The sequence below is a fragment of the Pithys albifrons genome, chromosome 15 (assembly GCF_047495875.1).
Source record: "Pithys albifrons albifrons isolate INPA30051 chromosome 15, PitAlb_v1, whole genome shotgun sequence".
NCBI classification, from domain to species: domain Eukaryota; kingdom Metazoa; phylum Chordata; class Aves; order Passeriformes; family Thamnophilidae; genus Pithys; species Pithys albifrons.
Genome location: NC_092472.1, coordinates 13,994,343 through 14,006,929, shown reverse-complemented (window position 1 = coordinate 14,006,929; position 12,587 = coordinate 13,994,343). Strand labels below are relative to the sequence as shown.

At 42.3% G+C, this 12,587-nt stretch overlaps 1 protein-coding gene across 1 annotated transcript; it reads right to left on the bottom strand.

The window, feature by feature from the left end:
• Positions 1–3,833: 3,833 nt before the first annotated feature.
• NMUR2 (neuromedin U receptor 2) lies at positions 3,834–12,174 on the bottom strand. Its single transcript, XM_071570413.1, has 4 exons — positions 11,455–12,174; positions 6,471–6,555; positions 4,948–5,073; positions 3,834–4,093 (listed from the first exon to the last, which is right to left on the bottom strand). Exons 1-4 carry the CDS (start codon positions 12,172–12,174, stop codon positions 3,834–3,836), a joined length of 1,191 nt encoding a protein of 396 aa, XP_071426514.1.
• Positions 12,175–12,587: the final 413 nt, after the last annotated feature.

Here is a 12,587-nt window from a genome sequence, read left to right as displayed (position 1 = left end):
GTTACACAGATACATATAATCACCTCTGCAGCTGAAGTGTACATGTAGTTTTACTGATAAGCTGTGGTTTAAACACTTAACACAGTAGTGTTCAAAAACTCTTTGTATAAACTTAGCAGAATGGTCTACCTGCTGTCATGATGTTTTTCCCCACTGAATCTGGCCTTGGATCTGAGGATCACTCACTGGTAAAGAACACAATTCTTCTCTCCTTTAGGTCTTTCCTTGCAGTACATTTCAGACTATCCATGTTTTGTTCACAGTGCCAGAGTGCTGCCCCTGCTCTCCACACTTTCTGCTCACACTGTTGCATCTTTCCCAGAGGAAAACAGAAGCAGAGAAATAAATCAATAGACAGTTCTGTCTAGGAAGTCATGCTTGATTTCAAATAAATAGAGTTTTATTACACTGGACCACTTTGGAGGAAAGTGAGTTGTTCTCTGTTTTCTTGCAACACGATTTTTTCTCAGCCAGTTGCCAACATTTTTCCGCACTTGGCTATGAAAGCTGCTTAATGTATAAATAAAGGAATAGCATCAGCTTTCATGACATCTCTATCCATCTTCACATTTTTTCATGTTTGGATCCAGCTTCTAAAATGCAGCCAGGTAAATATCAGAGCAGAGTGATAAATAACTGAAGCACCAACCTTTTGGGGAGAAAAGCCTCCAGTGGACATGAACTACGTTGTAGAGACAAAGTGCATCCCTCAGGAATGAGGGGGTACAAAGCTGTGCAGTCACAGGGAACTTAACTTGGAGTCTCCAGTCACTCCACACTTTTTCCACTCTGTTTATTTTTTTTAGCAGAATTTTGACATGTCTCTCCCAATAACACTTTCACAGAAGGTTTGATTTGGTGCAAAACTAAGAGTTTTCAGCTTTGATTTTGATATCTGGCCAAAAATACCCACTAATTTTTAATTGAGTGTACTTCTTTCAACTGACAGTAAATTATATGTGATAAAAACTGCTTTTAGGACAAAAAAAAAGTTAGTTTAAAACCAGATGAGTTCCATGTGATTGTCTTTTTCCTATTTCTCTTCTAAAATTTGCCCATGCATGGACCTTCCTCCCACGCCTTCTTTCCTCTTCCTGACAAACCCCTTTGTCCTCCCTAGGAACAAAGATATGGGAGTTTTGTTTAAGATCACACAAAAGTCTTCACTCTACACCTTCATACCCCAACCTTGTCTGCAGGTCTGTGTGCTCACCTGCAAGTCAGGAGGTGCATTTAATAATTCCAAATTTGCAGCTGAAGGTTGTGATTCTCCCATGAAGAGAGGAGAAAATGGCATCACTCATGGATAGCTCTCACTCATGGATGGCTCTCTGTGTACCAAGAGGCTGTCTGGTTCTAAATGCATAAAACGCATCCAAAGAGCCACAAAATCTTGCAGAGGAATGTCTCCATCATAGGGTGAGTGTGTGTTTGTCACATTACACTGTGTCCTCATGGCTGGGTGTCTGGGATAGTGGAGAAGACCTGCTTTCAGTAGAATGCAGCTGGGATAAGGAGGATAACCCCCTGAGCCCAGTGAGGGAGCTGCCCAAGTGAGACAGGGTGAGGAAATTTAGCCCAGCCTCTGTCCAGGTGGTCCCCAGCCTGTGGGTGGGAGCACAGGGCTTGGAGCCCAGCGGAAGAACAGGGACCTGGGCAGCTCACAGGCAGCAAGGCACTACTGGCACAGCAAGCCCAGAGGGAAATCACACTTTTATGTCAGGATAAGGGAAAAATTGTAATGCAAAACTGGTTAGAAATGTAAATGTTAAGAATTTCAGCTGTGTCTTCAGGGAGCAGGAATTGCCTTTTCTATGCAGGCCTTCTGTGTATCTTTTACCCTCTCCATGAATTGTCTGGCAAGATTGCAGTGGTAAAATGGGTCAGAGAGAAAACATGGGCTAAAATTTCCCTTGTGCTATGGCAAAAGATGACTCGCCAGCTGCCATGAGCCTCCCAGGTCTCACCTCACCTCAGAGTCCCACAGAGAGAGATAAACAGCAGACTTTGGGGGAACAAAGTAAGAGGCCGGGGGAACAAAGTAAGAGGCCATGGAAACGGGCATACACCCCCTTCCTCCTGTGGTGGGAAATGCCATCTGCATCCCCAGGGACCAGACTGGAATAAGCTTTCATGCATAAAATGTTTCATTTTTCAGCAACCAATGTTCTTATTCCTTTTCATGACTCTGTGTACTCTGACTATGAAAGTAACTCCCAGTCCCCTGGCGACACACATGGGATGGTTTTCTGTGCCAGTGCGTGCCAAGCCGGAGCCCAGTGCGGTGACTACACCGAGCCCTGCGTGAGGATGGACAGGGGAGGCATTTCTCTGGAACACAAGGAACAGGCTTTCAAACTTGGGACACAGAGTTTTAAAAAATTCTTTGTCATGTAATGGATTCCCTCTGACCCCCCTTGACACAATTCCGCAGGGTCCTGTCCCTGCAGTCAGCAGAGCTCAGGAACTCACCAGCTCAGGTGTAAGTGCACTGCCTTCAGGATCTATTTGCATGACTGGGATGCAGAAAACTTGCTCAGACCTATATTGTACTTTGTGGCAAGACCTGAATTCAGTAAATGCAGTATCACTGCAAAACTCCCCTTTTTATTGCCTTTGTATTAGGTTTGCCCCAATACTCTGTGTTGTGAAGGTTGTCCAGACTGTCTCCTGGTGGTTGCTAACCCCCATAGACCTCTGACTTCTGCAATCCACCTGATATGGGCAGCTATGAGGTCTGCTGAAGCACCATCACAGGGCTCCACTGGTGGAGACAGCATGTAAGTATCTAAAGTTGGGACAATGATATAAAGTTCTTACAAACTGCAGGGGATGGGGCATAACAGGGACCTATCCATTTGTACATGGACAGGAGAATGGGCAAAAATAAAACTGTCAGATGCACAAGGATAAACCTGCAATGGCTGCAGACTTTTCATATTCCCTGGGCAGATATCCCTCACTAGCTGCATTTTAGGCAAAGAAGTGACACAAGAAGCATCATCTGTCTCCAGCAATTGGTATTTTCCAGGTCATGAAGATGGGTTTGTAGCATGCATGTGTCATTGCAGCACTATGTAGATATTGTCAGACATAGTAGGAGGAGATATGGGAGTGACTTTGAGACTTCAAAAAATAACCCACTAGAGGGCAGATATTTTTACAAAATGATTCAAGGCATCAATCACCAGCCTTCACCCAGATCTTTGCCTTGCCCAGAAAGCAAAGGCTTTCTTTAAATTTATTTTGCAATTATTGGCTTCCTGGTTCTTCTGGCTCCAAAATAGATATTGCTGGTGTGTGATGCTTATCAGCCCAGCTTAGAGAGGCTCTCATTCTTGCCTACTTGCTAATGTTGACAAGTGAGGTTTGCAACAGCCATAGCTCAAGAAGGTCATACCAAAGAGAAGTGGGACTGGCTTACTTACACCTAGGAGTGAATAGATAAGGCTTATACAGCAAGTTGCCTCATTTCAAAATAAGTAAAAGCTGGTGTATAGGTTGGTGCACAAAAAGCCATTCAGTAAGACTTGACTGAATTGTGTCTCTTTTCTGTGCTGGTAACATTGGAAGTCTGCTTCACCTTTTTAAAGCAGGTCTATGCTGGCACAACTTGCAGTGAGCAAGCTGAGATTCCCAGCCCTACTATTAGCTGGAGAGTAAGGAAGTGCTTCTCAAACATGCTAAATACAGTCTTCTCTTTCATCCATTCAATAAGATACCTCTCCGAGCTCTTCTTGCTGAAATCAGTAATTTAGGAAGTTCTCTTCGCTTTTCATTTCTTAAAGTAATTTTCTTTAACTCCTCTCTCACCTCAATCATCATATGGAAAGTCACAGGCCAGTGGAGAGCTGAGAACTGCTGAAAGATGTTCTGTGTGTGCCAGGGACACTCATGTCTTCAGCAGAGTCCATGAGATTGTGATCCTCAATTACAAACATGCTCTTCTGGACAGCAATCTTGCAGGTGGGATGTTTAGGGGCCCAGTGCTTGCAGCAAGGAGAAATCACACTGAGGAAAGCCATCCTGAAACGCTGGGACAACAGGTTGTAAATGATGGGGTTCGTGGCAGAGCTTAGGTAGAAGAAAACACCTGGGAGAGAGAGAGGTTAATCTGTATGTGAAATGATCTTAGAAGAGGAAAATCTCTTCATTGCCTCCACAGCTGCACCAAGCTTTGGTGCAAGGGTGGAGACAGTGGCAACAGAGCTCTGCCTGCTGCCTTACTGGTACAGGCAGAGTGATGTCTCACCAATATCAGCACAGACACTGCAATTGCAGGGAAAGGATAGTGGGAGAGATTGTTAATTGGAGCTCACTCTCTCCAGCTGTTCAGGAACCAGCTCTCTCTTGAGCTGCCCTGCCCTGCCTCCAGCACTGTCCTCCTCCCCACAGCAGGACTTGCACAGCTGGTGCCTCCATCAAAGCTGTCAGAGGAGAACTTCCAGCCAAGAGAAGCTAATTTCTTACAACACACCAGGACAATTGCACAAGAATGGATTTGTCTGAGCTACCTAATGGCCACATTCAGTGTTTTCCCATGGCAGACTGAAAATAAGATTCCTCTTTCATTTTATGGGTGGCAAGACCATAAACACTTGGTTTCATCACCCAGTTCTGAGCAGTATGTAGATCTTTTGTCTTGCCATTTGGTAAGTTTTCCCATTTGCCCCAGAGACCCTGTGGAGGAAGATGCCTGCTCCTGTGTTCTTGTTAAAAGCAACAGCAGACTTCACTTCTGGACATTCCCAAGAAGGAAAAGTAGCTGCAGAAAATTGCATATAGTATTTATTTAGGCACAATTCTCATCACTGCCCACCAAACCCTGAGAAAGTTTTCCATGCATGTCTCATGTCACCTACAAAATAAATGACTACATATTCCAAGTAAACTACTCACAAATACTTTTTTTTTGCTAGTCCCTGTGCAAGTGGAAGAAAACTTTACCTGACACCACATGAATTAAGTTGAATGTATTAGCCAAAGGTTCAGTCCATTCCACTACAAAGCTGAAGAAAAGTCGATCTATATGGAATGGAGCCCAGCAGATAGCAAAAACTGTCACAAGGACAACTGGCATGGAGAAAGGGGAGAAGAAAAACAAGTCAGTAATGGGAGGATATGGTTCACCAGCCTGCACAGAGCAGAGAGAGTTCAGAAAGCTGGATGAAAGGCTAGACATAAAAATGATGTTCATGGTTTCAAAACTTTTACCATACTGTCTGTCTTACCATTAGCAGCCAAAATAACAATCTTTCCACTAATTTCTGTGTTGGATAAGCCAATGCATGAACACACAGTGACATTCAAACAGAGCAGGAAACAGTCAGGTAATGTTGCAGCATATATGGAGCCTAAACCCATTGCAGGCACAGAAAGTCAGGCTGGCTTCAAAGTACAATTTCCTGATTCAGACAGTGACTTAAGGTGTCTAAAAGAATAATGTTGCAGAAAGTGTTGAAGGTGATTTATGTTTCCTGCATAAACACCATCTCAGCAGCAAGGTGTTCTTTGTGTTAAAGACAGTCCTAAATTAGGAAGTGATGTGAGTGCTTTCAGGGTGATTGGAGCATAAATTCTCTTGAATGTTATACAATGTGTAAGTCTGCTTAGGTCCTACTTTGCTTTGAAAGTCTAAGTGGTTAAGTCAGCAGTAGCTGATGGATGTGGCTTGGCAGGATCATCGAGAGGAGAGACAATTGAGAGGGGACCTCATTAATGGATGTAAGTATTAGAAGGGAGGGTGTCAAGAGCATGGACCAGGCTCTTCTTGGTGGCACTGAGCAGTAAGACAGGAGACAACAGGAACAAACTGGTTCACAGGAAGTTCCACCTGAACATGAGGAAGAACTTCTTTACTGTGCAGGTGACCATGCACTGGAACAGATTGCCCAGCAAGGGTGTGGAGTCTCCCTTACTGGAGACATTCCAGAACTGTCTGGATGCAATCCTGTGCATTGTGCTCTGCAATGACCCTGTTTGAACAAGGAAGTTGGACCAGATGACCCACTGGCCCCTTCCAACCTGACCTATCTTGTGATTTTGTGATTACTGTTCATGGACAGAACTCGAGGTGTGATGCAAAACAGATGTACATCCTTCTTTAAAATGGTATAAAATAGATTATTTGCACTCTGAAAAGAAAAAAAAAAGGGATCCTCCCTAGAGGGTTGCAAAAGCCAGTTTGGAGTGAGGGATACTGTAGAATTGCCATGCAAGTATCTGCCATGTAGGTTTCCTCAACTCCTCTTGTGCTGGGGAGGAAAATTTACTTTCCAAGTCTTTTGGTAGATACCCATAGTGTCTTACTTCCCTGCCCTATAAGTCCAGACAAAACAGCAACAATTTTTTTTAAAATAACAACTACTCATCTCATAACTTTTGCATCCACTGAATTTGTTTGATTCCCTTCAGGACCTGATCACCCTCCTTTCCACAGTAAATAAACCACAGAAGGACTCACTACTTACACAACATCTTGGTGACTGATTTTCTGGATGGTCTCTGAACATTCACAGCCATTTCTTCTACTTCCAAGGTTTCATCTCCTTTCAACTGTCAAAAGGAGGGAAACCAAAGGTGAGCTTAGACAAGGTACCACATCACACCAGACATGACTGCTTGATATTTTTGTAGTTATAGTTTCAGAAAGCAAAATATGGGGCAACTGAGGACTCACTGAAAAAAAAAAGGTTTAGATTTCAGGGATTTTATCTAGAGAAATGCTGAACCTTTATGTTCAAAACTATCTGCAGATTTTATGCATCTGAATCTGCATATTTACAGCAAGTTTGTATTTCACTTCACCACTTGTCTTTTCTCAGTGAGTCAATATTTGGTTCACAGTTCATGTTCTATTTCAACAGTATTTTGCTAGGAATTATTTTCTCTTCTAGCAAAATATTGTTTGTTTGTTTATTTTTCTAAGAGGGTTCCCCACAATTAAGCACAAACCAATGATCCAAAAAATACCCAGAGTGTAACACAGCTGTAATCATTGGAAAAAATCCTGCAAAATTCAAGGGATTTTGTTTCATACCCTGAGTGTTTGGACTAATTGATATTCAACCCATTTAATGACCAAAACCCAGATATGGTCCCTTGCAGACAACCAGGGTACATGATACACACAGATTCAGTCACATACTGTTTGTTTGTATAATTTGAGGTTTTTCTCCAATAGTTTTTCATGGACTTCTAAAACATGGGCATAAAGAGGAGTAATCTGATTTCCCTGAAATGCTTCCCCAATATGCTTAATATGCTTATGGTGAGAGCCCTAGTGCTTTGGTGATTAAAATACTGGGTCTAGAGAAACAGGATTGCTTTGAATACAAAAGAAAACATCTATAAAAAGAGCATATTTGGTCCCAGCTTCCTGAAGAGGGAACCCCTGATTAGCCAAAAGCTTTTTCAACATTTTTATCAACTAAGAGAAACTGCAAACAAAACTTTTAATTGCATGGGAGAGAATATCAGGAATGAAGGAAAAGATAGAAACCTCTTTGGATTTGTCAAATCCTGTGAAAACAAACTGGCTGTGCCATTTGCTTTTGCCTTTTACAGTGTGACTTTGCTTTCTGATTTCTCGTTAATAATACTTTTCTCTAAGGATGACCACATAAGACCTTCTTTCAATGTTCTCTTTATTCTATTTGTAAAATGGAAAAACATGTAAATGGGATTATAATCAATTACAGTGCAATTCAACCTCTCATGTTTGACATTATTCCCTTTGTAACTTCTAGTCCTAGCCACAGTTGTTTAAGGAAGAGACTCAGTTGATTTGTGACACATCTAGCGATAAATGTCTGCTCAGATTGATTAAAACCCTTAGTTTCCCTTCAGTGGTTTTCAGTCTCAACAGTAATCTCTTCCAAGCATAGTCCAAAGCCTCAGAGAATACAGTGTTCTGATGCTGTAATAAACCAGAGACACATGTATCTTTATTTTTTACCTTCCTCCTGTCATTTTGATGATGCTATAAAGCTCCTCTTTAGCCTCAAGGGATGAAGGTGTAACTAGCAAGAATAACTCAGCTGTTGGAGTTTAATAAAACAATGAATTATTACAAAGAGGGAGGAAAAAATAAATAAATGAGTCCATGGCAAAGGTTGTAACTTGAGTTAATGTCAGTGGTTTCACAGAGGGAGAACTCCAGTCTGGGTAGTGGTTACTTTTGCATCACTGTGATGTATGAGGCTATGTAGGGTTGTCTGGAGATGAATATTACCCTTTCACTGCAAAATAATTAAAAGTGACTGAAGCAAGAAGCTGAAAATTGGATTTCCCCCCACATCTTTATTAGCTACAGCATTTCACACTAGAAATCAGAAGGTAAGAGTGAAATTAGGACCTCACATATCCCCAGGTAAATCTAGCGAGGCCACTCTACAAAAGTAGAACAGTTTTCTGTAAACTCCTTGACCTATCTGACACTGTTGGTGACCAAACTCTCTCTCTAGCTGATGAAAAAGTTGATACTTAAAACCCTCCACACTTGTGCCAAAGCCTGCAGTCCTGCCTGTTTTGGGGATTTGGCTAAAGATGTTGCACCTGCTGCTCAACTGCAGCCCTGGTGAGCTCTTAGCTCACCCAATGGCAAAGGAGAACGTGTCAGGGGGGGCAAGGTTTGCTGAAAAACTTTCATGGGAAGGGGACAGACTCTTCTAGAGGTGTGCTGGGCTCTGCAGAAATTCACCAAAGACAGTCACTGTCCACTGGTGATTCTGGTTTTAGCAACTGGGCATCTGGGGGCCAAAATAGATTTTGATTATTAAATATGGACCAGATGTGTATTGGCAAGAATAAGATATCTTTCTTCAAAGACAGCTAAAATAAAAATTTCTGGTGTGTCCAGTGTGTTACCAGGGGGATGAGGGACTAAGAGAAGTGTTGGAACATTGGCAGAAGAGTCATCCTGCCTAGACAAAAGACATCTGACTATCTAGATCCCCTCACAGATGTCTGAAGTAAGTGGGTGATTATGTCTCTGGACTCTCCACTCTCTTCATTCACTATCAAAATCCTTGTTAAATAAAGTGCTATTTTTAGACAAGCCATGATAAAAAATATTTTTGTGTTCTTTTAGAGATCAATGTTAAAGAAATCGACAGGGTTCTTGCTCTGACTCTGTTGCAACACAGACTTCTTCCCACGTAATCCCACCCTCTATCAGCACTGCAGGGATTAACTTCCAGGAGCATCCATTTCCCAATGTTCTCATTTTCTTCTCCTCCTCTTCCTTCTCAGTTTTTGGTCATGGGTTGCAATAAGTAGTCCAGCAGCTGAACTGGGTTTGAACATGAGTCTGGATAATTTAGGGATTGGTCCTAAAGGTACCTGTGATGAGAACCCCATGAAAGAGGCAGCAGGAAGCTCCCACAATGAAATCTAATGAGGCTGCAGTGCAGTCATCAGTGTCCTCTTTTTGCTGGAACAATCTATTGACCATATCCATGTATATTAAATCATCAAGCCTTAAAATTATACCCAAGGTAATCAGCCTGTGCAATAAATGTCCCAGTGAAAGAGACAAATACATTTTTGCATTTTTCAAGGAATAAAATTTAAAATTAACTCAGGCACCCCATGACCCATATTTGCTGCCTTTTCATGACATGTGACATCTCCCACATTCCCTTCTCTATTGCATCCTGAGGCTCTCCTGAGCTTTCCTGAGCACTAACAAAACCTGAGGGAAAAACTGTGGCAAGGAAATGGCCTTTTTACAAAGCCTGGACATGGAAGGGCTTCATCTCTGCTGAATTTGAGCTGTTGTACGACCTTTGGATCAACTCTGAGCTTTTCCACTGCATTCTGTGAGTGATACATGGCACTCAGGAGAATACAGAATGTTGCTAAAGCTTCATCCTTTCTGAGATGATAAAAAGCATTTCCTCTTGAAAAATGATATTTTTATGTATATACACATCATTCTTCTATAATTTCTGTCGAAGAAACGAATTTATCTTGCCTATTGCACTCTGGAGCATAATGCAGATCCAGTCGGGATGGATGCTGTTTAAAATTTGAAAGTCTGAGCTGGATATACAGAAAAGCAGACACACAAAGAGTGGACATTACTGCCCTTAGGAAAGACAGCTTGACCATATCTATGAATTTACAGAAGTCCAGGGGGAGCAGCTGTCATCTGGTACCGAGATTCTTTTTTGGGTTGGGGTGTAGGAATATCTGCTGCTGCTGCAAATAGAAGTTACTTCAATCTTCAAGTCTTGTTTATATTAATTCAGAGATTTCTCTTTTTCTTTTTGTAACACCTATATTTCCAGCATTTTTCTCTTCCTCCAGGTCTTATTTTGTAAAGTTTTCATTGCAACTGTATAAAGATCCCACAACAGTCACTGGGCAGTCAGGATGATTTAACCCATTCACTGCTTTGAGGATCTGCTGTGTGCTATGGATTTCTGGCAGTTAATCCTTGGGGTTTTTTTTCCTGGGTAAGTAAAAAATGCTTCTATATAATTTCAGGTAACAGTAAATGTCAGCTAGCACAACAAAATGATATATACACCTGCAGAGGTTTGGTTGAATTTCTTGCACATTATTTAATCAGTTCTTTTGTCTCCCTTTCTTGCTCTGTGATCAGACACATCTTTGTACACTTCAAGTTACACCCAATGCAATGAGATGGGATTTATATTTTTAAAATATTTGTAATGTATGAGAAGAAAAAAGTAATCAACCCACTATGATTAGCGGTGTATTTCAACACTGTGCTATATATTTTTTTAATACTTTGATACTGATTGTTTTATCCCCACAGTTATATGATGGATACTTGGTAAAACTAGACTCACTTTACGAAGAGAGAATGCAAATAAGCTCTAAGGTAGCCTGGTGAAACTGTGCTGTAGTTATATGAAGGAATGATTGCTGAATTTGCTAACTGCAGCAATAAGGTAGCATTTCAGTTTATGAGAGCTTTGTGAGTTTTAACAAGTGAGTGCTATCACCATCTCCACGGAAGGAGAAAAAGAAACAAATGCAATGAAAATTCCACAGTCACAAGAAAAGGGAAAACAAATCATACATAGGATTCAATCTCTAGCCTGCTTTTTTTGATTCTTTTCACATTTTCCTTTTGGTCCATTTCCTTCTAGTCCCTGCTGCAAAGGTGTAAATCTCTGAGAGGCTGGAATCAATCTACAGGCTTGGGTGTTTCAGTGACATTCAGATGTGAGAGGCAGGGATGGTAAGTTTTTATAACAAGATGGGGGTAAATTATCCCCTAACAATAATTTCAGAATGGGATTGCACCAAGGAAGAATTTGAATCTACTTCTCTTTATTTTTCCCCAGAGTTTTGAAATACTGTCGCCTTTTTTGGGGAAAACAGATGGGCAAGAAAAAGGTGCAATCACTCAAAAGGCACATAGACACAAACACACAAGAACGAGCCGAGAACACTGAGGACAGTTGGAGTAAGACTTACTCTTAGCCCCATCAGATAGTACAGCACACTTATTACCCCCATAGGCAGCACATAGAAGAGAAGAGATGTAATCTGGACAATACAGTTGTAGATCCACAAAGGCATGACCACAGTGCAGGTAGCAGAGCCGGGGATCAGGGTGCCATTGGGGAAATACTGCAGCATGATGCCATGGGTGCCCGTATTGGGGAGGGCGAAGAGGACTGAGAGGACCCACAGCACCATGATGGTCCTCAGGGCACGCCTGCGAGTGCTCTTCAGCTTGGCACGGAAAGGGTGGAGGATGGCAATGTATCTCTCCACGCTGAGTGTGGTCACGCTGAGGATGGAGGCAAAACACACGGTCTCAAAGAGCGCTGTCTTCAAGTAGCAGCCGACAGGCCCAAACAAGAAGGGGTAGTTGCTCCACATCTCGTAGACTTCCAGTGGCATCCCAAAAAGCAGCACAAGCAGGTCTGAGACTGCGAGGCTGAAGAGGTAATAATTGGTTGGAGTCTTCATGTTCTGGTTCTTGAGGATTACGAGGCAAACCAAGAAGTTCCCTACCACCCCAACAATAAAGATCAGGGTGTACACCAAAGCCATGGGCAGGAACAGGTGGCTCCGTCTGGGCCCACACAGGAAGGCTAAGTAATCCTCAGTGCTGTTTAAGTACCCTCTGAAACGTTCTTCATGTAGAGCAAGGTGGTTTAACCAGGAGATATTACTGATCCAGGCCATTATTGATCTGCTGAAATGTTTCACAGCTGAGATTTGATCTTCTTTATGTTTCTCTGTGCTAGTTTGATCACTTTTTGCAGAGAGAGAAGGGGTGGGTGGAGTTGTCTTGCCAGACCTGGATGCACGAAGCCACTGAGGATGTGAGGGAGTGTGTTTGCCTGGCTCTGGATAAGGTTTTGCTGTTCAACAGCTGTTCCCCTGCACGGAGCCCCTCAGCCAGAAAGCCCCTCCTTTCACACATATTCATTGGCTCGCTAAGTGCATTAGATTGTAGAGTATGAACAGAGGTTCCAGTCACTTGCATCAGCTCCTGTAGCTGATGCATTTACAGAATCACAAATGTGGGACTTAGAGAGCTAGGAACAGTAAATATAGGATGTGAGACCAGCTGCAGGTTGTATTTGTCAGAGGGT